Source organism: Mustela lutreola, chromosome 11, assembly GCF_030435805.1.
Source record: "Mustela lutreola isolate mMusLut2 chromosome 11, mMusLut2.pri, whole genome shotgun sequence".
Lineage (NCBI taxonomy): Eukaryota > Metazoa > Chordata > Mammalia > Carnivora > Mustelidae > Mustela > Mustela lutreola.
Window position 1 is genome coordinate 46,657,559 of NC_081300.1, and position 27,336 is coordinate 46,684,894.

General features: G+C 38.2%; 1 protein-coding gene across 5 annotated transcripts in view; it reads left to right on the forward strand.

Moving 5' to 3' along the window:
• Positions 1–27,336, forward strand: part of OSBPL1A (oxysterol binding protein like 1A) — a 227,314-nt gene that overhangs the window by 93,098 nt on the left and 106,880 nt on the right. For 2 of the 5 annotated variants that reach the window (XM_059140420.1, XM_059140421.1), the window contains one exon: positions 4,493–4,599. In XM_059140420.1, coding sequence (XP_058996403.1) covers positions 4,493–4,599 — 107 coding nt within the window. Of the gene's footprint in view, positions 1–4,492; positions 4,600–10,817; positions 11,399–27,336 lie in introns of those variants that run through there. The other 3 variants (XM_059140422.1, XM_059140423.1, XM_059140424.1) reach the window with 3 other exon arrangements.

The following is a 27,336-nucleotide window of genomic DNA, read 5'->3' on the forward strand; positions in this document are numbered from 1 at the left end:
GCTTAGTAGTTAAGTTTCAGAGGAATCAAGGACTATGTATGGATTTTGAATTGCAAAGGAGTCAGTGCCCCACCTTCCATGTTGTTCAGGGGTCAACTATGTAAGTTTTGAGTGAATACAATGAATGACCTACTTATCTAGCTTCTAAATTTATAACTCCCTTCATTTGAACTTGGAAATAAGTACTAAATTTGTTTTGTCAAGTTAGTGTATACATTCTACAAGTCAGCACCGAACCCACTATGGGTTGGCCACGCAGCCAGTGGTGGATACAGACAGAGCCTCTTGCCTTTCTGGAGTTCCCCTTGATGACAGTTCTGCTACAGTCTTCTCAGGACTGATGGTTTCTATACTATCGGAAAATAATAGTTGTAGATATTTTAGGTTGTTTGCTTTATTGCACATTATATTTAGCAATAAAAATATTGTTCAGGGGGCGCCTGGGTGGCTCAGTGGGTTAAACCGCTGCCTTCGGCTCAGGTCATGATCCCAGGGTCCTGGGATCCCAGGCTCAGCAGGGAGCCTGCTTCCTCCTCTCTCTCTGCCTGCCTCTCTGCCGGCTTGTGATCTCTCTCTGTCAAATAAATAAATAAAATCTTTAAAAAAAAAATATTGTTCAGGATCCAACTCAAATTTTAGCTCTTTTCAGACTCCACTCCATTACTCCATCCCATAATGATTATTCCTTTCTCTGAATTATTTAACGTTTTTAAATGCATGATATGTTTGCTGTCTACATCTTAAAACATCCTTGATACCTTTTTTCATTTAACTCCTACTATAGCTCATTTAACACATGCCGTTTTGAACTTTATATTCTCCATTGCAGCTAGTGCAGATTATATAGATATAGACAGAATGGTTTAGTAGTAGTAGTTCAGTGGGTCATTGTTCATGCTACTTATTTTAATTTGAACAGCAAAAATTTCTATTCTATAGGGACCTCTTTTTTTTTTTTTCTTCAAATTACAGTTTTATGTAAAAGTTTTTAGAAGATTGGTTGATTTTTACATGCAGATATCTTTTTCTCCTGTTTGGAGAAGAGATTACTCATTTTCTTGAGGCATTTATATAATTATGATTAGGTGTAAAAGTCTGTTTTTAAAATGCATCTTTGGGGATGCCTGGGTGGCTCAGTGGGTTAAGCCTCTGCCTTTGGCTCAGGTTGTGATCCCAGGGTTCTGGGATTGAGTCCCACATGGGGCTCTCTGCTCAGTGGGAAGCCTGCTTCTCCCTCTGCCTGCCTCTCTGCCTACTTGTGATCTCTCTCTCTCTCTCTGACAAATAAATAAATAAATAAATAAAATCTTTAAAAAAAAGTCTTTGCATGCAGGTTAGATCATGTCTCTTAGGTACATGGAGGCATTGCTGTTTTTTCAACAACAAAAAAACCCCAAACCGAAGAGAATGGCATTTGAATTTGGCCTTGAATAAAAGAGGTTTTATGTGGAGAAACTTCTGAATATGAATAATTATTATTTCCAATATTCAGGGAAGAGGAAGCATCTTAAAAAAAGGTTGGGAGGCAGTAAAGTAAAAGAGTATTTCTAGGAAAACAAGTATTTCCAGGAAAACAAGTATTTCCAGGAAAACAATCTGGCTGAAACTGATTCAGTTTATAGACTGTCTTAAATGAGTGTGGACTGTTTCCATATTAGAGGAACAATGGAGGTCATCTGTACTAGGTTTAGTTTGCCAAGATAACAGGAAATAAATATTTCCCCATTAGTTTTTTTTTTTTTAAGATTTTATTTATTTAGTTGACACAGAGATCACAAGTAGGCAGAGAGGCAGGCAGAGAGAGAGGAAGGGAAGCAGGCTCCCTGCTGAGCAGAGCCTGAGGCTAGGCTCGATCCCAGGACCCTGAGATCATGACCTGAGCTGAAGGCAGAGGCTTAACCCACTGAGCCACCCAGGCGCCCCTCCCCAATAGTTTTAAAACATACCCAATTAAAAATTGTACATGTTATCATGAAAATGACAGATTGTGAGCTTTTTATATATGTCTCTAAGCTTTTTGCATAAGATCTTCTAGCATCTTTCCTGAGTTCAAAAATATTTATAGTACAAAAAATGACATTTTTCTTCAAAATTGTGTCCAATTCTTATAATAGGTCAAATAGGGTTACATACTAGCGTTTTTACATTTGTTCATTACAACTCAGCCTCTAAATACTAAATGGCTAAGATATATTTGCAGTGATTCTCAGTTGGTAACTTTTCTAGGAGCCTTGTGGTTTTATTTTTTTAATAACAATATGCAAACATTCTCATACGTGAAGCATGCCCCCTTGTGCTGCCTGGCTCCCGATGCACAGCCCTAGCACTAGAGGGTTAGTTCTCATGCAGACCTCCTGCACAACTTGGTGTGAATTTCAGAATCATTCTTGCAGACCAAATTGTCAGAGAAATTAGGTAACTTTTGACTCTGTTTTGGACAAAAGAATTTGACACACTGTCAATAATGGGTTCTTAAAAGTCAATATATGTTTCTTGGAGTATCTTTTAAAAGGTTCTAGAATCAGTTTTACTTAAAATCTTGATGTTCATACAAATTTATTTTGACATGTAATGTTTTATGCTAATCAACAGTATATAAAGTATTAAATATCTAAACACAAAATTGTAGGTGGTTGAGCATGTGATGGTATTTAATAAAAGAAATACATCCATGAATGACTGTTTTCCCATATTCTTACCATTTGTGCCATGAAAATTGGAAAATTACTAGATTACCCAGAGCATTTATGGAAGGGAGAGGCTGTGCCTGATTTTTTTTGGTACATCCCCTCACTGTACTCAGTCCACAGCTCTGTGTGAGACATCTGTTGAGGTACTATTTAAGTCCTGTGGCATCTGGCATACGGTATTCTTTTCTGCTATTTAGCAACCAAGTAAAGAATAAATCTTCACAATGTGTATCAAAGATTCAAAATGAAAAAGTATGTAAAGTCAAATTTATTTTAGGATATAGTAGTTTTCAATTGTTTGGGTGTTAAAAATAGCTAACATTGGAAAACTGTATTCCATAAAAAGAAAAATATGATAAAATGACATTTGGTATTTATATCCAGATAATAATGAAAGGTTGTTCATACCTTCATTCGCTCTGACCTTTTCCTTTTGTTACCCCCCTTAGCCTAATGAGTTTTGAGAAGTAATTTTTCAAAGAAAAGGACTTTTCTTCGCTAGAATCACATTCTTATAGAAACTGTGGAAAATTAGAGAAAAGAATGAAGACTAATAATTACAATGTTATCACCTAGGAATAATGACTAAATAATTTGTTACATGTTCTTCATAGATTTTATTTTCCTTTCCACTTCCCATTTGAAAATGTTTTGTTTCTTGAAGAGACCCACTGTTTTATGGCCTGGTAATTGCAAATTGCTGGCATTTGGATTTGATTGCTTTTGCTTATTGACCTTGTTTGCCACGTTCTAAGAACCCTGTTCTAAGTGAATCAGGATTATTTAAAAGACAGAGGGTGATATATATTTGTTTCTCTTCTTTTAAGTTATTTTTAGATGAAAGGCTTTCTTAATATTATTTTTTTTTTATTATTGAAGAGACACATTTAAGGGGTCTTACTATATAATTAACACGAAGTCCGAAACTATATGAACTAAGAGTATTTCTCCAGCCTTAATGTAGACAGATTATGACATTTTACTTTCTTTTTCAATGTGTGTGCATTTTGCAGTTTTCTCTTGTTAGCATTCTAGCTTTTGTTTTGGGTGTTGTAGGTTTTTGGGTTTTTTTTTTGTGGGTTTTTTTTTTTTTTTTGTCATGGTTAAATGGATTAAGATTTCCTTAGGGAACTGGGGAAGGTGGTGATACTACTATTTCTTTGTTCCCAGTTTATATTCTGAAAGATACCGGACCCCAGAGGGACACATTCGTAAGACTGAAAAGACCTATTCCATGCTAGACATTTATCCAGTGAGCACTAGAGAAAGTTGTGTTAATGCCACCTTAAGATAGGTTAGCCATCATGTCAACGACAGTATTATTTTTAGCTCTTTTTAGCACTTGGCTTTTGAATAAAATTACTTATCTAGTATAGACTATCATGAAAGGAAATGTTAATGAGCTGCTTTCCTTAAACGTTACATTATTCCTATAATTTTTGTTTGTTTTTAGTTGTGACTCTTCTCCTTGCAGGATATAGGCCTTTCTAGGACAAGGCTTCATCTTTACTGTACCAGTTTATGCACCCTGCATACAGTAGGTGCTAATAATACTGCTCAAGGAATATACTATATGCTTTGTTTAAGGCAGCCAGCTGGAAGGAAACATGAGGTCAGTAGACATAAAAATGTCTGTGGTGCCTGACTGGGTCAGTTGGTAGAGCATGCAACTCTTAATCTTAATCTTAATCAAGATTAAGTTCAAGCTCCATGGTGGGTATTTTCTTAAAAAAAAAAAAAAAGTAATTTAAAAATGCTTGTGGTCTTAAAATCCCACTAATTTTATTTATTTTTATTTATAGACATGCTTCCATCATTTCTTCAGAAAGCTGAAGTTGTCTCTGAAGCTTCTAGAGAAACTTGTGTAGCTTTGAGTGATTGCCTTAATCTCTTCACTAAACAAGAAGGGGTAAGTAGTTTGTAATTTAATTTTTCAATAATTTAGTGTCACATACTGGATCATTCAATAAATCACTGCTTTCAAATTGACCAAAGGTAGGAGAAAATAGTCTTAATAAAGAAAATGAAGAGTTGATTTTCACTAAAATTTAGAACTCCTTCATTCTTGATTAAGCCAGATGATTCTGATATAACTTGTATTCAAATCTAATTTACTTATACAGCTGTATTTATCGACCACGGTTTAAAGTTCTTCTCAGAGTTCTTGTGGCATTTCAACAAGAGTGTTGTGAAAATATTGTGGAAACCAAAGGTTTTATATGAAAAACACATATTTTTCTTTAGAAAATAGAGAGCTGTTACATTTACCCATATGAGTTGAGCTCAGTGGATTAAATATCTTATGTTCTTTTCCCCTTACTCTCTCCCATTCACTTTTCTAAATATTAATAAGAGTGATAAGTTTATCCATTAATAATTCTTTTTCTGAGGACTGAAAAGTTGTAAAGATGTGTTTTGGTTGTCTGCACTAGGGTTTTTCTTGTTTTAATTTTTTTCATGATGTTAAATGCAAGCTAAGCAGCCACAGGCTTTCTCCTCCATTTTGTTAAATTCTCCATATATGTTCAGTCTTCAGCTTTTTAGAATAAGACACCAGATTTCTCATTCTGTTTACAATTTATTTGTAACTTTTAATTAGATATTAGGTTTTGGTAAAACAAGATAGATGAACATGATTTTGTATGTTTCTCTCACATATAAAGATCTAAAATTTTATTTTCTTGTGATTACAGTGGAAGCCCTGTGAATTCAGATAAAAAAATTTTTAAGCACCAGCTTTGTTATGTACACCACAAATTCCATATTTTATTTGAAGAAAAAAATGCGAGTGATCCAAAATTCATTTAAAACAAATTTACAGAAAGTCTTTCAGTAACTATCACAGGAAAACATAATTTTTCATTAAACATTTTAAATGGTTAATTCTTCCAGTACTGTTTGAAAGCATCCCCTCTCAGCATTTCTATTTTTGGTGATTTCATATTCTAGGTTATTTAAATGAGGCATGATTTAGTGATCTAAATTAAATAGCATTGTTCAACATTTCTGAAATGAACAAACTGTGGTGTCTAGTAATTCAGGTAATATTTAATACATTATAAAACTAAATTTCATTAATGTCTCTTAATGTGGTACCTGATGGATGTATCAATAATGTCTATGTTTTAGTTATGCATTGTTTCAAGGTAAATTCTAGATTAGAAGCAATTTAATTTCTGGAGAAATTAAATTAAATTATACTAATTTTTAAACTGTTTGCTTAAAAATATAGTCTAGGTGGGGCGCCTGGGTGGCTCAGTGGGTTAAAGCCTCTGCCTTCAGCTCAGGTCATGATCTCAGGATCCTGGGATAGAGTCAGGATCCTGGGATCAAGACCCACATTGGGCTCTCTACTCAGCAGGGAGCCTGCTTCTCCCTCTCTCTCTGCCTGCTTCTCTGCCTACTTGTGATCGCTGTCAAATAAATAAATAAAATCTTAAAAACAAAAACAAAATATAGTCTAGGTTATTACCTCTCTGAAAATCCAGATGTGCAAGAGTATATTAGCCTCAAGTTTAAACTACTCAGATTTTTAAATCTGTCGTGAGGATTAAATAACATAATATAAGCAAAATACTTAGCATAGATCCTGATACATAGTAAGCCCTTTTGAGTAAAAATGAACAGTTACTATAGGATGCTATCTAATTAACACTTGTGACCCCTTTTCTCTGATGGCATTTTTGAGCTTTTGTGTCTTTAGCTATTTAACTCATTTTGGAAGGAGGTGGTATTATCTAAAGAAAATTTGAGTGTTTGTGGAATAATTGTGTTCTTTTCATCCTTATTATGTATTATTCAAGTGTCAAAGGGCTACTGAAGTTCTCTGAACTTTGGTATTTCCATCTTTCAAATAAAGGAGACCATACTGTAAGTCATTAACAGGCACTGGTCTGAAAGTCTAATGGACCTTTTTAAAATCTCAAGTCTTTTTCCTAACCAACCATGGGCAAGTTTCTGTAAAATGAAAATGTATAAACAGCTCAGTGTCAGATGTGGGGGTCAAATGTATATAGATGAATAAGAACTGTGTGGCACACGGTACTTATTTAGGAAATGGCATTTAATTGCTTCAAATTTGCAAAGTAGCTTTAAGATTCTTTTCCAGTAATGCTATAAAATAGCAATTCTGTGAGGTTCTTTGGATTTCTTTCTGGGAAATAGGATTGTAGACAATGGAAAGGGCCTCCAAGTATTTAAAAGACAAATGGCATCATGGAAGGTAGTTTTTCATAAGGCTAAGACCTACAGCATAGGAATTTAATAGTGTACTTGAGGGGCGCCTGGGTGGCTCAGTGGGTTAAGCCTCTGCCTTCGGCTCAGGTCATGATCCCAGGGTCCTGGGATCGAGTCCCACATCAGGCTCTCTGCTCGGCAGGGAGCCTGCTTCTTCCTCTCTCTCTTTCAGCCTGCCTTTCTGCCTACTTGTGATCTCAGTCTGTCAAATAAATAAATAAAATCTTGAAAAAAAAATAATAGTGTACTTGAGGTCATCACAGCATAACTAGGTATTGTAATGCTTTATTATCTGGAATCATAAATAGTATTTCTCCTATCTAGAAATTTGTCAAAAGAACAGTCATAAGCTTTGAACTCACAGAGACCTGGGTCTAATTCCATGTTCTGCTCCTTAATCTCTCTTTGCCACAGTTTTCATATACAATTACCTTTTCAAAATCGCAATCAACCAAAAAAGAGTGTTTTGAAAAGTATGTATGATCATCTTGGCAAAAAACCTTGTATGCTACCTTGCATGTAACGAGGATCCAGTAGATCTAAGTAATCCCAGCCCCCGTTGCCACAAAACTATTTTTATTCTAATATTTGTGATGACAGTTCTCTCTCTCTCTCTTTTTAAAAATATTTTATTTATTTATTTGACAGGGAGAAAGATCACAAGTAGGCAGAGAGGCAGGCAGAGAGAGAGGGGGAAGCAGGCTTCCCGCCAAGCAGAGAGCCCAATACGGGGCTCCACCCCAGGACCCAAAGATCACTACCTGAGCCGAAGGCAGAGGCTTAACCCACTGAGCCACCCAGGCACCCCTGTGATGACAGTTCTTTTAACTGTTATGCATTTACATCTTATACTAAATTTTTAACAATTTTATCTTTTCTGGGGGCCTCAGCATTGTCCTTTTGTCCATGTTGTGTGTTCATAATTACTCTGATTCTTAGCACAGAGATGCCGTCAGAGGATAATATTTATAGAACTCTGTAATTTGACTCAATTGCCCAGTCCTGCTAATGCTCTTGAATTCACTTTTGCTTTTGATGGGTTTTAAAATTTTTTTCTCTTGATTTTTTAGCTTGGCTGTGTGCCTGTCTAGAGCAGTGGAATACTGATCCCTTCTGGTTTACTCCTTTCTCATGTTGTTTATGAAAGAAGAAAACCAGATAACCAGACTTGGTCAAATTCTGTCCACAGTAAGAGCAAGCTGGCTCTGGATGAGAAACATAGGGGTTTACAATGAGGACAGGCCTTAGTGCCTGGATTTGGGGCTTTCTATTTCTGCGGTATGTGAGTATTCTTTGTTTATTTGGGGATGATCTGATGTGACCCAGATATTCAAGGTTTCCATAGACCTTAATAAATGAGGTGCATTATGTAGGCATATTTTACTTGTAAATAACACCATGTTGTTGAAAAAAACCTGCAAAATATAAAGCAAGCTGTAAAGCTTGTGATTGATTTACTAAAAGGAAACTTATTAGGTGTTTTTATAATATAGGGGAGACATTAGAGAATGTGAATGCCATAATATGTATTTAACCTTGTTTGAGAGTTCTATTCAAAAGGCTAATGGGGTGCCTGGCTGGCTCAGTTGGTAGAGCACAGGGCTCTTAATCTCAGGGCCATGAGTTCAAGCCTCATGGTGGGTGTGGAGCCTATTTAAAAAAAATAATAAATTCTAAAGGCTAGAAACTGGCTTCATGAATTATTTTTGTTTCTGCAGTTTACCTCACTGTGTCATAAGTGGCTAAAATGTCACACATTAACATCAGTGGTCCCCTTCTTGTTTTGTGTATCATCGAGCTCCCTTTGATATTAATCAAACCAGTTTTTCTGAAGTAGGGACTTGCTTACTTAAAATTAGTGTAAGCTTACTCATAAAATATTTTATGCTTCTATGTTAAATTTCCTTACTGCTCAAGAGCTATAACCCAAAAGTATGATTGGGATGATAGTGATGCTAAGTTTGTGGTGTAATGGAGAGATCTGGACCTTAAATTGGACCAACCAAAAGGTATTGCTACTTTGGACCAGCTGCTGGTATCTTTGGAGAGAAACCATGCCCTCCTTTGAGCTTCCAGCTCTATAACGTCGAGGTCTCTAATATTCATTGGTTTCCTTGGCTGTTCAAAGGCCTTTAGTCATTTTGTCCTTCATTTCATTTCTTTGTCTTTCATTTCTTCCTGGTTATACCTTTTGGGCGCTTATCTCTCTGTCATCCCTTCAGTCTCCTCCTCTCCCTCTGCTCTCAGCAAAATTCTTTGTTAAACATACATGGAGGCAGTGACTATATTTGCTGCCAGTTCCATGCCACTTCCAACCCCCAGTCTCTATCTTTTTTCTTTCCTTTCAATGGCATCTGCCTCCTTCTATCCTGCTCGAAAACAGCTTCTCTTTTCTTTTGAATCTTCTACTCCCTTAGAGCTTCTGTCTCCCTATATTCCTTTCCAATTCTATTTTGGAAAATGTGATAATTTCTGTTTCTACTTTATTCCTCAACTAGCCCATTGAAACCATTCTTGCCAATAATCTCCTTACTGCTAAATCAGAGGATACCCTTAAATTACCTTGCTCGTCCTGTGATGGATCTGGCATTTGACCACTACTTGCTTTTTGGAGTTCTTCTCAGTGATTTCCATGGTGCCTACCTCTTCTCGCCTCTCTTTCCCTTAGCGCAGCTCCTCCTCAGTTTTCTTCTGAAGCATCTTTTCTTCTGCCTGTGCCTTGAATGTTGGTGTCCCTGGTTTCTGTGGATGGCCTTTTCACTCAGCATTCTCCTTGGATGATCTTAGCCATTCCTTCAAACAGAAATCCATGATGACTGTGAAATTGCCACCTTAGATCTCTCCTGAGCTATGAACCAGTATATCCAGCTGCCTTTTAAACATGAGCATATGATTATAGCACAGGCATTTCAAGACCAGTGTGTCAAAAGCTGCATTATCCATTCAACTCAGAGACAGAATTACCACGTATCCGGAACCCAAGCCAAGATCATGGAAGCTGTCCTTAGTTCATCTTTCTTCCTTATTCCCCCACGCTTAATCAAATTCTGTCATTTTTCCTTCCTGTCTCTCAGCTGTCTGTCTCCCTGTCCTCCCTCTCCTCCTACCTAACACTCAGATCCCCCACTGCCACTCTGTGAGGATAAAGCTCTCAGGATTGCTCTGTTGGATGACTGCCACTATTTCCTCATCCCAGGTTCCATCCTTAAGAACTGGCTTAGATACCCCTCCTAGTCTAGGGGTCTTTGCTATTGTAGCACTCACCACATTGTATCATTACATATTCACTTGTCTGATTATATATTTACTTAAAGAACCCCTTAAGTAAGCAAGTATATCATAGTTATTTTTGTAGCATCTGTGTCTGGTATAGTACTTGACCTGGAATAGACCTTTAATGTCTGAATGAGTTTGAGGACAGGTTTAATGTTGGAACAAAAAGTACTCTACCCCCACCAGAGCTTGATAGTTAGCTAGAAATTTCATTAGCCTGAACGTCCCACTTAAGTGTAGTATTTAGGAGGTGGGTTTTAATGTCCTTTGAGTTTTCATCTACCCTTCAAGCCTGGCTGGAGTAAGAAACCATCTCTTCCATATAAGTAGCTTTTACAGTAGTAGGATTAATACCGTTGTTTTCCTCATTGCTCAAATGGTAGCCTAGAAAATGCATAAAAAATAAATACATGAAAAAAAAAAATAAAGTCCAGTTCAGTCTTTGTTGTGGAATTGGAAACCTCCACTCCTGACTCAGGTCAGCCTGAGTAAGGGTCAGTTCTCTTCGAGGCGCAAGGGTCCAAAGTGGATTCCTCTGCTTTTCCCTGGGGGCGGGCTGGCCATTTAAGAAGTTGTCAGGGCCCCGCGTCGCCAGGAGAGGGCTTGAGCACACAGCCCGCTCTAGGACCTCGCAGGAGCCTCCGCGGGATGCACGCAGAGCACGAGTAGCAGTTTCCTTACTTCCTTCCCGAGAATTGCGGGCCAGCAGTCCGCTCGCTCCTTTGGAGGGGCCGTGTGCTGGCTCTGGAGATCCCGGGCAGGTCTCCACCTGCGCGTCGGAGGAGCGGCCCCGCGGGAGGGGGGCCAGGAGAGGAGGGACTGGACGACGACCGCGGCCCCGCGGAGCCGCCTGCTGCAGGCCATTCAGCGCGCGGCTCGCACTCTCCCGGGCGAGCCCTGGAGGAGGGCGGCTCTGGCTCTGCGACCAAGGGGCGCTCCACCGACCTCTGGTGGCCCGAGGGCCGGCGCGGAGTCTTGAGCCGTAGACGGCCAGGCTGCGCCTCTCCTTGACCTCAGTGGAGCCGGGGCGGGCGGAGGAAAGGTGACTTAGGGAGACCTTGCGGTGCCGCCTTGGGTCGCGCCTCCGGGCTGGGCTGGAGGGGAGGCGCAGGAACAGGCCGAGCGCATTTGTGCTGGAGCTGGCAGAGGAGAGCAGGGCGGAGTGCGCCCGCGGGGAACCCCAGATCCGGCCCAGGTGGGTGAGTGTGTGTGCCCGCTGGGGGCTTTGCGAGGTCAGCTTCGGGACTGCAGAGGACACGGGCCGGGGCGGGGGCGGGGGGGGGGGGCGGAGGAAGGGGGAGGGTGGCCAGATGAGATCTAGGGATGTGAGTAGATCCAAGAATAGTTGGACTCCTTAGTGTGGAGTGGAGTGCGGCCGCGGGCGAGTGGGGAGGGGTGCGTGAAGCGGGGGGGGGGGGGGGGGGACCCTTCTCTTCCAGCCTGGCCAGGGTCTTTCTGCCGGCACGGTGCTTGCGTCGGGTTCCCACCAGAAGAGCCACTGAGGGGAAGAGACTGGACAGGTTTTTTTGTTTTGTTTTTGTTTTTTTTCGGCTAAATATTGGTAGTAGGTCAAGTGGGGCCGGAGTGGGAGGAGTAAGGCAGTGAAAGACGTTATTGTCCTAAATAACCTTCCAAGTTAGTGATTTTTTGCATGTCTCTGCTCTGGCTGACATTGAGATGAACTTACCATCCGCTGTTCCGAGGCCGCTAAAATTCCAAGGAAATGCACGAGTGAATTAAAGAGAGAAAGGGATATTATACTGGGGCTGGGGAGTGGGGAGGGAGGTAGCTTTGAACTTTGTTTTGATTAAGGATTTTTGATTACTCATAGGCATTCTTTGTAGCCTAAACCAGTGAGAATCACGTTCCCCAGCACTCAGAGCATGTGGCTAGTTGTTTTGTGTTTTTTTGATGTGCTGGTTTTTTCTGGATTTGGAGGGAGGGTAGTAGGAAAGCAAAGATGCCAGGGAAGAGCTCAGTACAGCGTTTGAGAGTTGTTAAAGCTATTAAAAGTTTCTCAATTTTAATTAGGTTCAAAGACAGAATGAAAGCATTTTGATTTAAAGACATAGGGTATTTTAGCAGGAATCTTTTTCACAAGAGAAAAAAATGCTTGAAATGCGTGTTGGTGGAGGAATGTGTAGGCTAGAATATGGGTATCTAAGTGTAAATTTTCTTCTCAGTTTGAGGGCACACCGAAGTTAATCTCTGGTCCAGATAATATTTTATTTCAACCATGAAGCTGATGACTTTGGTAGGTTAGCTCGGTTTTGATTGAGTAGATATTTAATCTGAACATGATGACCGGGGAGCTTTATCAGCCTTTGTTCTAGTACTACTTTTACTAGACTGGGATCTTAAGGGAATTTTGTTTCACTGTGAATATGATTTCAGGACTCTAGTCTCCCCTCTTTAGAACCGCTGTAAAGGTTAATTTCAGGGATTTTCTTTGAGGGTCAGTGTGACCCACATAATTTCTGTACTCCCAGTTGTACACCTTGCAGAATGAGGGAAAATTTAAAAGTTCATTAGATTTTCCATAATAAAAGCACATGGGTGTGCTACAGGGTAGTATATAAATAAAGCCAAACACGTTTAGAATACTGTACATAAAATAATCGTATAAAATAATTATGTAATAGCATGCTCTAAGCTATGTGAACAGTTTATAACATTTGCCATCTATGTTCTTTAAAAAGCTTTTATAAATTTATTTGTATCTTGGTGTTCAAATATATAATTGTGTTTATAAGCTCTGTGAGAATTATAAGAATTTTTAATTCCTTTAAAAAATTGAAATTTAGGGACATCTGGGTGGCTCAGTCGGTTAAGCCGATGCCTTCTGCTCAGGTCACGATCCCAATGTCCTAGCGTCGAGTCCCCCATTGGGCTCGTTGCTCGGCAGGGAACCTGCTTCTCCCTCTGCCTCTGCCTGCCTGTGCTCTCTCTCTGACAAATAAATAAAATCTTTTTAAAAAAAATTGAAATTTAGATTTTTTTTACTTGGTCCACATTATTCTACATTATTCCTAAACTTTTAGTTTGTAGTAAAGTCAGGAAATATATTGCAAATTAATCTTGGAAGCAGGAAGGACACAAGTTAAATGTTTTTAATGTTTTTAATGTATTTAATAGGAAGTTTATGTAGCATGAAGCTACATAAGGTTTTCATTTTGATAATTTGTGAGGCGAACGTGATAACCACTACACTACGGAAACCGACCCATTTTGATAATTTGTGAAGTATTTGAACAAAAATACATAGGGTTGTAATTATTTCAGCAATATGAAAGGGAGAGGGAGTGTGTGTGTGTGTGTCTTTGTGTCTTATTAGCCTTGTCATGCTTGGTATGGACCCAGGATCTTTTCCTAAGTTTTTGCATTACAGTAGTACCAAGCCTGTAACCTGCCCGCAATTATATTTGTCTTATATTTCTATTAGAGAGTGCAATGCCTGCTTTATATTCTGTCTGATGAATTTCAAATGAGGTATAGCAGATACAATTTTCTTCTCATTTTAATGTAAGAGTGGTAAGGATATAACTCTTATACATTTTTATAATGGTCCACCATTGATTTGATATCTGTTATTTTATGTCACATGTTTTCCTTAATGCAGTATTTACAGAGTGTTTACCTTGTCAGATACCTTGCTAAACTGGTCAAGGCTAGATGAATAGAAGAAGGGTTTTCTTAAAAGGTTTTATCAAATATCCCCAAAGAATTTGAATATTATCTTGGGCTGTTAGAATCACTGAAAGATTTTAATCGGGAGACATTTAATCAGATTTGCTCCTTATGAGAAGGATTAGAGGAAAGCCTCAAAACATGGTGACCAGGTGCAGGAATTCAAGAGAAAGATAATCAGAGTCTGAACCAAGTTGTTGGCTTCCAAAAGGAAAGGAAGATACAGAGCAGACAGACTTCAAAGATAACTTGTTAGGAGCTGATAATAGTTGAATTTAGGAATGAAGAAGATGGAGTTGTAGATGACCCCCACACTTATGGCATATACATCACTGGATGGAAGGTGACTGAAGAAGGGAGTGGGGGGAAGAATGAGTTCACCTTTGGACATGATGACATCCAAGTAAGGGTGTCCTTATTCATCCAATAAAAATTTATGAATTATTAGTATTGGAAGTCACCTGAATAAGCAGGTGACTTGAATAAAGAATATCACATATGAGACCTATAGCTTGAAAAAGTTTGAAATCAAAGGATTGAATACTGATATTAAAAGGCAAGTGGGGGGCGCCTGGGTGGCTCAGTGGGTTAAGCCGCTGCCTTCGGCTCAGGTCATGATCTCAGAGTCCTGAGATCGAGTCCCGCATCGGGCTCTCTGCTCGGCAGAGAGCCTGCTTCCCTCTCTCTCTCTGCCTGCCTCTCCATCTACTTGTGATTTCTCTCTGTCAAATAAATAAATAAAATCTTTAAAAAAAAAAAATAAAAATAAAAGGCAAGTGGGAGCAAAGGAAGCCAGTGGACAGCACTGAGAAGCAGCAGCCAGAGAGGCAGGAAAAGTCCAGAATATTGGAGGCCATCGGGGACAGTCAGGTCAAGAAGTTGAGGTAACAACTGAAATGTGTTCATTATGGTCTTGGATAAAGGAAGCATGACCTAGGAAGAAGCTAGATGGTAATGAGCAGCAGAGTACATTGGAAGAGAGAAAGTAGAAATAATGAAGATAGACTGATTTGGTTTCTATAGATAGTTATAATCTATGAACAATTAGAGTTTTACTCCTTTCTTTCAATTCTTACATCTCATTTATTTTTCATGTTCCTAATGTACTGGCCAGGGCCCTCAGAACAATGCTGAATAGAAGCTGAGATGGGGGAACTCCATCCGTGGTTTTGAAAAAAAGACACACTTCTAACGACACATTATTAAGTGTGATATTTAGTAAATACCATTTATCAGATAAATGTTCTTTTTCATTCTTATATTGTTGAGGGTTTTTTTTTCAATCATGAAAGGGTGCTGCATTTTCTCAAATTCTTTCTGCATTTTGTAAGAATCATAGGCTTTTCTTTATGAAGGTAGCAAATTATGTATTTTTTAAATTATATTTTTAGACTTTTTCTAATGATAAGCTATCTTTCTGTACCTGGGATAAACCTAATTTGGTCATTATATATTATCTTTAACATTCTCCTCGATTTGGTTTCTTTTGGATTTTAGTATCGTTTATGAATGAGATTGGCTGATAATTTTTTTCTTTTTTCTTTCTTTTTTTTTTTTTTTTGTTCTGTCCTCATCAGGGTTTACTATCCAGGTTATGCTGGCTTCATAAAATGAGTTTGGAAGTATTCTCTCTTTTGCTGTTCCCTGGAAGAGCAAATTAAAATGGTCTCTTCCTCCTTATAAAAATCATCCTCCTGAGATTTTTAAAAAACTATTAAGTAGACATAGTTATGGTCATAGGACTATTTTAGTTTTCTCTTTCTTTTGGGGTCAATTATGACAAGTTATGACAGGTTCCAGAAATTTATTCTTTTCATTTAAAGTTAACAGAATTTATTGTTATAAGGTTGTCTTTTATTATCTTCTTTATTTATTTTGGATCTGTAATTAAATATTTTTTTCCTAATGTTTTCCACTTTTTCCCCTAATATTTATCTGGATAGTTCTAATAAATTTCTCCTTAAAAATCAGTCTCAGTAAGTCTTTGATTGTTTTTCAGAGAACTCTCTTTAGCTGTTATTTGTTGCATCTTTTTCTTTTAAATTAATTTTTATGGTTACGTCTATCACTTTTCTTTGAGTTTATTTTTTTCCCTAGTATCTATATATTTATTATCCTCTGTCTCGTGGAAGTGGTTATTTAAAAAAATAATGGTCTTTTCCAGATTTCAAGTTGTATGTTTCATAATTCTAGTATTTTATAATTTAGGGACTATATTCCTGCCAGTTTATCTGTTACTTGATTTTATAGACTCTAACAATGTATTTCTTAGACTTCAGCTTTCCAGACTGAAGACTTGCTAACATATGTAGAGTACTTCCCTTCTAATACTTAAAACATGTGAAACTTTTGCCCAGGTTTTAACTACTTTCCATTTTTTTTTCTCTTACATGACTCCTTATTTTCATTGGTTGGCAATTCTATTTCTCTTCCCAACTTGCTTCTCACCTTCTTTGTTTTTTCCTTCACCCTCACAACTTCTTTTTTGCCTCTCGACAGTCTGCGCAGTGGAAGAATGATCATCATTCCCTAGGCTTCTCTCTTTTTTCAACTGTCTTTCCAGTTTTCTACCCCCATACTTGGAGGATTTTTTGATGTTCTGTTCAGCGTATTCCATCTTGCTCTTTCCTTCTCCTCACAGCCTTGGCTCCAGCACCAAAGAAGATAAAGCAAATAATCTGTATCTGATTTTCTTTTGATGCTCCGGGGTTCACGCTTATTACCACATGATCTTTGTTATTCCTCACACACGCAGTCTATCCAGCTGCTGCTGATGAAGTCCGGGCACTTTGGGCAAAAGCCTAGCAAGACAACACAGATGGTGGAATAGGGATCTGCTCTTATTTAGAAACCTGAGGCTCAAATGCCAGTATTAGTGACTCTCTTCTTGCTGTATGACTCTGGGTAGCTTATTCTAAGTCCTCGTGTTCCTCCCCTGTAACACAGAATTATTAACACAGCCCCCTTCCCTCTACTTCAGGAGTTGCTGTGAGACTTAAATAAGGATAATCCATGAGCTTTATAAGAGACAGTCTTCCCACGCTTTATTTTCAGAAAAATATCTTGAATATTTGATTTTGTGCTTAATTCGGGGCAGAGAAGTGGAGAAGTGGAGCAAAAGTGGCTTGTGGCATGGGGTGCTAGATCAAAAAAACCCTGCTGGGAGACAGTAGGTGTTCAAGGAATGAGAGGAAGCATAGAAGGTGTGCTCAGTGGTTGAGATTTGGGGAGGTGTCTGTCCTCTGGTCAACGGGAACTGGAGATATAGACATGTCGTTAAACCTGGTGGCTGGATACTGTCCTTTAGAGACATCATTACCTATTTCTTGTTTGCTATATTCAGGATATGGCCTTTTTGAGCTAATGTGAGAAATCACCCTTCACCTACAATAATGTTTCTACAAAGGAGATTTTGTTGTTGTTAATTAAAAATTAAGTTTGTCAACTCTCCTTAGTAAAATGTGGTACTTGGGGTAGAAATGATTTAGTTTTTAATATTTTCCTCATTTACTTTTGTTGTTGAAGTTTGTGTTATGGATTAGTTGTTTAAAATCCTAGAGTCATGGACTCAATCTTAGATTTTAAAGCATCTAATCTGCTGATCCTCAAAGATGTCACTGGGGTCTGGGGCAGGTACATATGATGTATGCTCTACAGAAGACAGACACAAGTAAAAGCACCTCCTTATTCACTAAGGTACCTTCGTAAAACATAGTTTGAAATGGTGACATAATTGGTCTGTTCACCTTTGTATTACAGATGAGGAGAGTAAGGCCTGGAGAGAGAGACAGCTACTTCCCCAAGTCTACATAGCTAAGTGGGTGGGAGCTGCACTTAGAGCTAAATTCAGTATTCTGCGTCCAATCTAGTTAGAAAGAACAGCCTCACTGTATCACATACAGCCTGAATTAGGAAAATTCATGCATTAGAGAAGAGAGTCTACCTTGTTTCAAAGCTGATGTGGCCATCTACTAGCTAATATCTCAATTTGACAAAAGGATACTAGCTTTAGAAATAAGCAGATGGCCAAGAATATTGCAATGTCTTCAGATTTTGCACAGAATACCTGTATTCCAGGCTCTCAGCAGGAAATGCTGTCTTTTTGTGAAAACTGTACTTGAAAGGTTACATTTTTAGAAAATACTGAATTCATCCATTCCTCTGGATAATCTGTATTTTATCCTAAAATTAGACTATCAGAATGCTATCGCCTGGGATATACTTTCTTGATTTTTCTGAAAAATAGCCCTTGCTGAGTTGTAAATTGGAATTACAACCTCAATTTCTACTGAGGAGCATCCCCCCCCCCAAAAAAAAATAGCTTTAATGAAATTATTGATTATTTTGTCCTTGAATACTCTTAATCCCCTATACATAACCCTGCAAAAAAAAAAAAAAAAATTAGAGCTAAGAGCAAAGAGGGAGTTTGTTTTCCCTAAAGAACTGATAATTTTTTTTTCCTTGTGGACAATTAAAAGGGCATAATTATATTTCTCTTTCTGTTTTGGCCTTGAGAGAATTCAGAGCCAGATTGGTGGCTTGTCCATGGTATCTGTGTAGGCTCCATCGCTTGGAGGTCCTACACTACTTGCCCGGTCAGTAACTGTATTTTCATAGCCTTCCAAGTTGAAAATCACTGGATTACAGCATTCTCTTGTGAATTACTTAAATGTGATTGTGCCCCAGAGTCCATTCATGTATGATGATTCTATTTTAGGATTTTTCTGCAAGTAGTAAACACTAAATAAATGGTTGTTACAGTGTTAAAAACAGATTTGTACTTTATACTGTGGTTTTACTTTATGTTGAGATATATGCATTTTGATATTAATTGACTTTATAATAGATAACTTCAGGATCTAAGTTAAAGTATATGGCAAATGTTATAATTGGACCCCCCCCCCTTTTTTCCCATACTAAGGCAAATCAAACTCTATGTATATTTGGCCAGTTGAAAAAAAAAGTTTTCCTTCTTATTTTTATTTGTGGTAAAATACAGAGAGCATAAAATTTATCATTGCTGTATAAACGCATAGTTCAGAGGCATTAGGTACCTTCTCAGTGTTGTGCAGCCATTGTCACCATCATCTCCAGAACTTTCTTCATCTTGTAGTTTCTGCTCTTAGTTTCATATAAACTAAAATTCTATACCCATTAAACAATAATTCCTCATTCCCATCTTCCCCCCAGCCCTTGGCAGCCACGATTCAACTTGCTGTCTCCATGAGTTTGACTACTTTAGGAACCTCCCGCAGATGGAATTACTCAATATCTGTCATTTTGTGCCTGGTGTTCTTCTCACTTACCATAAAGCCTTCAGGGTTCATCCATATTGTATAGCAGGTGTCAGATTTGCTTTCTTTTTAACGCTGAGTGATATTCCATTTTGTGTATATTTTCCTCCGCATTTTCCTTCACCACCCATCATCGATGTTGCACTTGTGCTGATTCTGCCTTTTATCTGCTGTGAATAGTGTAGCTATCAACAGGAGTGTACAGGTACGTTTTGGTGCCTCTACTTTCAGTTCCTGTGATTAGGGACTCAAAAGTGGAATTTCTGGATCAATGATAGTTGTCTTATTCATTTTTTGAGGACTTGCCGTACTACTGTTCCTAACACCATTTTCAGATTTCTACCAACAGCGCATAAGGATATTACTTGTTCTATAGCCTACCCAATACTTGTTTTCTCTTGCCATTGTTTCCATATAGTAGTCATCCCAGTAGGTGTGAAATGTGGAAAAAATTTTTTCAGTAAGTAGAGTTAATCACTTTTTTTTTTTTTTAAGATTTTATTTTATTTATCTGACAGAGAGAGATCACAAGTAGGCAGAGAGGCAGAGAGAGAGGAGGAAGCAGGCTCCCCGCTGAGCAGAGAGCCCGATGCGGGACTCGATCCCAGGACCCTGAGATCATGACCTGAGCTGAAGGTAGCGGCTTAACCCACTGAGCCACCCAGGCGCCCCGAGTTAATCACTTTTGATCCAAAGGTCAACCCCAGGTTTGACAGACTGTCTTTTCCCACATTGTCCCATAATTGCCCTGCAGAGCCATGATTTTCCTTTATTTTTCAAACCATTCAAAAGTTGCCCTTGTTGAAGTGTGGTGGAAGGCACACACCCCTGTCTCCCATGTGTCCCCTTCTTTTTTCCCTCCAGTTAGTGAAAAAGCAGCTGCACAAAACAAGGATGATTCTTGGTTTCCGTGGACTTAAGACTTGGCTTAGGTCTAAATGTCCATATTCCACTTTTATTTTATCTTTCTGTACTTTAGATAGCAAATGTTTCCTTTCCATTATACTTTGAAAGATCATTGCTTAATGGATCTTTTTATCTTGTCTACAGAGTCAGCATAGGAAAATGAAAGTTAAGATATATTTGAATCACCACAGATATAAAATATGAAACAAGGAAATTGATATACTTAAGAAAAGTCAAGCCTACCTTCGCTTGTCCATAGGAACTAATAAAGTAAAATATCAAAACCAGAAAATGATTAACCTGAGCATTTGAATTGAACAGGGAATTTAGCATATTCTATAGGGAAATTATTTGATAGTTAGCTATATTTAGGAGGACAAAATTTCTATAAACCTTGAAATCAAGGGAAAATTTTAAAATAAGATAGAAAATTGGGGGAAAATGTAACCACAAAAGGATCTTAGAGGGTCATCAAATTTTCCTCCATTTGTAAGAATCCTCTCTTCAGCTTCCTGCCCAGCTAGACAGTCATTTTATGTGCTCATGAACTTTGTCATCAGTGGATAGACAGGCAGTGTACTCTAGTCCTTACGAGCTTGATGCCTGAATCACACAGACCTGGGTTTGAATACCAGCTCTGTCACTTAATAGTTATGTGATCCTAGGCCAATCATGTAATCTCAATAAGCTTGTGTTTCATCATTGTTAATAATACCTACCTCACAGGATTGTGGGAGGATTATTTGAGATAGTATGCCAAGTATTTATCATGATTTTGACATATAGTAAACACACCTAGATGTTAGCTCCTGCTCTTCCAGCTGATGATGTGATTATTATACATGAGTTTTCTCTTAGGATCACCCATTCCACTGTAGGAAAGCTAAGGATACTAGAAGGTTAAACCTTCCATTAAGGTGTAGCTTTTTCTATTTCTCTTTTACTTCTTGTCTGTACTTTGCAACACCACAAAAACATATGTTCTGTCTCCTGTGACAATACCTCCGTTATTTGGAGCAAGCAGTAAATTCTTTTCTCCTAGGTCAGACATCTCCAAGTTCCTTCAACTGTCAGGCTCTCCAGATTCTTCCTTTTCTTACTCTTCAGCATTTTCTCTGTGTTTCTAAAACTGTGTCACCCAGAAACAAAGCTGATATTCCATGTGTAGTTTGGGCACGGAGCATGGTGTGTGTTTCTCTGTTGGCTTTCTATCCTCCTGGAGGGAAAGAGTCTCTTCCCATGGGAAGGGCCCTGCTGCCCTACCTCTCAGCCTCTCTTGTGCTTAATACCCTCCCCGCACCCACCTGCTTTGTTCTGTGGACTGTGCGCTGGGGTTGGGGTGGGGAAGCCTCCTGTCCCACAGACTTGGGAGCCTCTTTCTGCTCAGAATGCCAGAATGTTCCCTCTTCGTCTTCTTGGAACACATTTCTCCCAGGTTCTTGCCTGGTTCTCTCCCTTACTTTTATCAGCCTTTAACTCAGTTGGCACCTGATCATTGAGTTCTCTGGTCCGCCTGTCTCCAGGACTTTCTTTCCCCTTCCCAGCTTCATTTTTGCTTTCAGGGTTTTCTAACACACTAAACACCGCCTCCCCCCACCCGCCCCAGTAGACTGTAAGTTCTCTGAGTGCAGGTATTTTTGTCTGTTCTGTTCATTGCCAGTCCTCTGCAGCCTGTAATGCCTGGCATGGTGTAGGTGGTTGGCGAGTATTTGTGGCTTGAAAAGCATGACTCTTCTTTGCTTAGAAGTTGTACCATACTGGGCTTGGAAAGGACACTTGGGCAGCAGTTCATAGTCATGGGTCAATTTTTTTAGATTTTGAAAAGAAGGAATTTTTTTTTTTTTTTTTTTTTTTTTTTTTACGATGTTATTGTTAGAGCGAAAGCACCAGCCAGGGAAGGAGCAGAGGGAGAGGAAGAAGCAGACTCCTTACTTAGCACGGAGTCGGATGAGATGAAACCCTGAGATCATGACCTGAGCTAAAGGCAGACACTTAACCGACAGAGTCACCCAGGCACCCCCAGAACAGAAAAAAATTTTAAGTGCTTCACTTGATGGAAAAATAAGCCACATTCATTGTTTTAGGACTTTAGGATTTTCAAATCGTTTTGTTTGCTTTATTAACGTTTTACATATTGATGTGATTTCATCTTATGTGCTCATAAGATTTTTATGTTCTGTAAAAACCAGTGTAGGTTTTTAAAATAATATCTGTTCTTTAAATCTTAACAGAGCTTCCCGGGTATAGAGCTTAAGATAAATTATCTTTCCAACTTAGAATCGCCAGACTCCCAAACCAGGTGCTTGGTTTCTTCCATGCGCCCTACAAAGATTGTTTTCTCTTTGCGCCAGGACTTGGAAACTTGGAAAGCACTGCTTGAAGATATTTAAAATGTTGTCTTCAGATGGAGTTGCAACCCACTGAATTGTGATTCTGTTTTATGTTTTTGTCCTGGGTTGAGAACTATGAAAAGACTTTGTAAAACAATAAAACATCAAAATTCTGTAAAAACAAAGTTATGATCTTTCTGGACTTAACAATGTTCCACATGTACAGAAAGGTATTTCCAGAGACCGAGCTGAAGGCATTAGAAAAAAGAGTTGGACGTCAAGGTTTAGCTGTAGAGTGGAATGGTCAGCAGCAGCAGAGAGAGAGCTGCTTGTACTCACAACGATGTGAGGGATTCTGAAAAACATTGTGCTTAGTGAAAGAAGCCAGACACAAAAGATTGTATTGTACCTGATTCCACTTATTTGAAATCAAGAATAGACCAACCTAAAGCATGGTTCTAGGAATCAGAGCAGTGGTTGCTGATGCTGGGGGTGAGGAGAACAGGAGAGTGACTGTAATGGAGCACAGGAGAATTGGGGGTGGGGAGACTAGAAATATTCTATATCTTTGTAATGGTGCTAGTTACATGGGGGTGCTAGTCACAATTTTAATTGTGAAAATTCACAAACTATACGTTTAAAATGGATTTTACTGTATATAAATTTTAAAAATTCACTTAAAATAGACTTGGAAGTTGTTACATTTTTATATAACTTTTTGTAGTTATTTTCATCAACAGAACTCTCAACTACAGAGGACTTGAATAACTTTTGAAAATAAGCTTTGTTTAGATTATGATTAAACTTCTGTGCTTTTAAAAATGATTGTTTATACCTCTTGTGGCCTGTCTCGAAAAAAGAAATTTATTTCGAGGGTACATAAAATATATAAATCTGTGGTGAGTGATTATATAAGAGTAAGCTATTTTTAGGTAGAAGCTTTGCAACCATAATGAGACAGGAGTGTGCTTAACAGAATCTCAGTTGGGATTTTCATACTAGATGCCTCAGAAGGCTATGCATTCTGCACTGTTGGAAAGTACCTTTCAAACCTTTTCTGTTTGAGGGAATGCCAGTTTTTGCAAATTTGATGCAAACATCAATTCTTGAGTAGACCTATTTAAAGATATTTTTCTAATTATAAAGTTATGAGAGATATATGGAAGATACACAGGAGTATACAGAAGGCTATTTTCTGTTAAATACGGAGAGACCTATAAAAACCAGAGCCCAGCAAACCACTGGTGGGATTTTGGTATATCTTAGTTTATGCATATTTGCAAACCACAAATACAGGATATGTTACTGTTTTCTATCCTGCATTATTTTCAATGCTTTCAGAGTGAATATTTTTCTTTTTCAGACACACTCTTTGAAAACATGTCTGCATAAGAAGTGAATTATTTTAACTCCCATTATCAGTATAGGAGTGGTCTTTTTACTATGCCCTTACTCCTACCCAATATTATTGTTTTTACAATTTTATTGAGGTATAGCTGATGTACAGTAAACAACATATTTAAAGTGTAACTTAGTTGTGATGTATGTTTCAGTAGTGAAACCATCAACCCAATCAAGATAAAGACACTTCTGTTACTTCCAGAAGTTTGTTCTTGCCGTTTGTAATAGCTCCCACTTTCCCGCCTCCCCCAATACACAGGCACTGTTGATCAACTTTCTATCACTGGGGTTCAATAAGCATTTTTTGAAATTTTACGTAAATGGAATCATTGGAGGTGTAGGAAGTTTGGCTTCTTTAATTCAGCATAATTATTCTGAGATTCATCCATGTTGTTGCATGTACCAATAGTTTGTTCCTTTTCATTGCTGAGTAGTTGTCCATTTCGTGGTGTCCCACAACTTTTCCCCCTGTTGATAGACATATGGTGGTGTTTCCAGATTTTGACTCTTGCAGATAAAGCTATTAGTATTTGTGTACAAGTCTCTTACAGACGTAATATTTCATTTTATTTAGGTAAATACGTAGGAATAAGTAGTATGGCCAGGTCAGGTCATACGGGGAATGAATGTTTGTGGGGCTTTTTATTTATTTGTTTGTTTTGATTTTTTTAAAAAACTTGAAGTAGGATTCATAAAACATAAAAATAACTATTTTGAGGGTTTAATACAGTGGCATCTAGTAAGTCACAGTGTTGTGCAACCGTTACCTCTGTCTCCTTGCAAAATAGTTTTCATCACTTCAGAAGGGAACCTTGTACCCAAGAAGCCATCACTCCCCATTCCCTAAAATGACTAATCTCTATTTTGTCCCTATGGAGTTCCTGTTTGGAACATTTCATATAAATGAATCCTATGATATGTGAACTTTTGATGTCTGGCTTTTCACTTACATATTGTTTTCAGTCTTCATGCACATAGTAGCATGTATCAGTACTTTGTTCCTTTTTATAACTGAAGAGTTTTCCATTGTACATATATAACACTTTTATTTGTTTATGGACATTTGGGTTGTTTCTAGCTTTTGGTGGTTGGGAATAGTGCTGCTTTCAACATTTTTTACAGGTATTTGTTTGAACACCTGTCAGTTCTTTTGGGAATATGCATAGGAACAAATTTCCTGGGTTAGGTGGTGGGTCTAAGTTTAGCTTTCTGAGGAAGCACCAAACTGTTTCCCACAGCATGTGCACCGTTTTGGGTCCCCACCAGCAGTGTACAAGGCTTCATTTTCTCTATAACCTTGTCAACACTTGTTATTTTCCTTTTTAAAAATTTTAAAAGATTTATTTATTTTAAAGAGAGAGCATGAACATGAAGGGGAGAGGAAAACTCAAACAGAATCCATGTTGAGTGCATGGTGGGGGCTAGATCTCATAAAAATAAGATCACGACCTGAGCTGAAACTAAGAGTCAGATGCTCAACTGACTGTGCCACCTAGATGCCCTTGCTATTTTCCTTTAAAAAAAGTCGTTCTAGTGGGTGTAAAGTGATATCGGAATATTGTGATTATTTGCATTCTCTAATGACTGAAGGTGTTGAACATCTTTTCATATACTTGTTGGCCATTTGTATGTTTAGAGAAATGTCTGTTCAAGTTGTTTGCGCATTTTTAAATCATGTTGTCATTCTGTTGCTGAGTTATAGGAGTTCCTTATACAGTCTCGATACATATCCTTTATTGGATACGTGGTTTACAAATACTTTCTCCCAGACTCCCAGTCTCTTGCTTGCCTTTCTCTTAACATTATCTTTTGAAAAGCAAAAGTTTTGATATTGATGATGTCCAAGTTCCATATATATGTGTGTGTGTGTGTGTGTGTGTGTAGCTTTTTGCTACCTATTTCAGAAATCTTTGCCACGCTTATGGTTGCTAAGACTTTCTCCTGTGTTTTATTCCAGAAGTGTTCTAATTTTAGCTTTACATTTGGGTCTGTAATCCATTAAGAGATTTTATTTTTGTTTTTGTTCTCTTTTTGATATATTGAGAGAAACTAGAGTCCAAAATAAACACATATCCTTATTTGTATCAGAAGACTCAATATTGTTAAGAAGTCTGGTCTCCCCAAATTGATTTATACAGTCAAAGAAGTCCCAGAAAGAATTCCAGCAGGGTTTTTGTTTTATTTATTTATTTTGGGGGATAGAAATTGACAAACTGACTCTAAAATTTATATGGAAATGCAAAGGACCTGTAGTAGCCAAACCAATTTTGAAACAGAACAGAGTTACAGGATTTAGACTACCTGATTTCAACACTTTCTATAGAAAGTTATGGAATTGAGAAATTGAGAAAATACGGTATTAATACGGTGTAAAAACATGAATCGGTGCAACAGATTAGGGAGTCAAGAAATGACCCCACACATATTTGGTTAACTGATTTTTTTTTTTTTTTTTGAGAGCGAGAGAGGGAGCGAGCAGGGAAGGGCAGAGAGAGAGAGAGAGAGAGAGAGAGAGAGAATCTCAAGTAGACTCCTCGCTGAGCGTGGTGTGACATAGGACTCATAGCACCCTGAGATCTCAACCTGAGCCGAAGTCAGGAGTCAGATGCTTCACTGAGTCACCCCGGCGCCCTGCATCTTTAGTTTTATCCTTAATCTGAAGTTCCTTTGCAGTGGCAAAGGATATGATATGATAGTGGGTATATTTTCGAGGTTAATATAGTCCATAAATCTTCATAACCAAGCTCTCATAATCTGCAGTATTAACACAATATCCTGAAGGTACTGTACCTGATTCACTTTACCCTTGGCAGTGTGGAACGTGGACCATGTGAAGACACAGTCATCAGTCTCTATATATACTGTGTAGGTATATCATATCTGTATATATAAATTTTTTTTGACAAATATAGAAGACTTTCTAATATTTCATGGGTACACACACTCCATTTGGAGACTAACCAAAGGCAATAAAGAGCCACTGAAAAGCTTTGAGAAGTATTGCTAGATTTGCATTTTTAACATATGAGCAGGATAGGAATGTGAAGTGTCTTTTTCACACTATAATCTCAGACTGTAATTTCTCTATGGTTTAACCAATCTCTTACTGTACTTTGTATCCCTAGCACTTACTTTGAAAGAATAGTAGGTGTTCAGTGAAAAGAAATTTTTTTTAGGATTTTACTTATTTGACAGAGCACAAGCAGGGCGAGGGCAGGCAGAAGAAGAGGGAGAAGTAGGCTTCCCGCAGACCAGGGAGTCCCACGTGGGGCTCCATCCCAGAACCCTGGGATCATGACCCAAGCTGAAGACTGTCACTTAACCAACTGAGCCACGCAGGTGCCCCCCAATTTTTTTTTTAACTACATGGAAATTCTCCTAAGTCAGTTAATTCTTATCCAAGGTTCACATCAGAATGGTCTGTAGTGCTATGGAAAAAAAAAAACATTATTTGTATTACTGTTAGGGTTAGTGTTAAAGAAATAGGAAACTCCAAATCACCTAATAATTAGCTTAAGT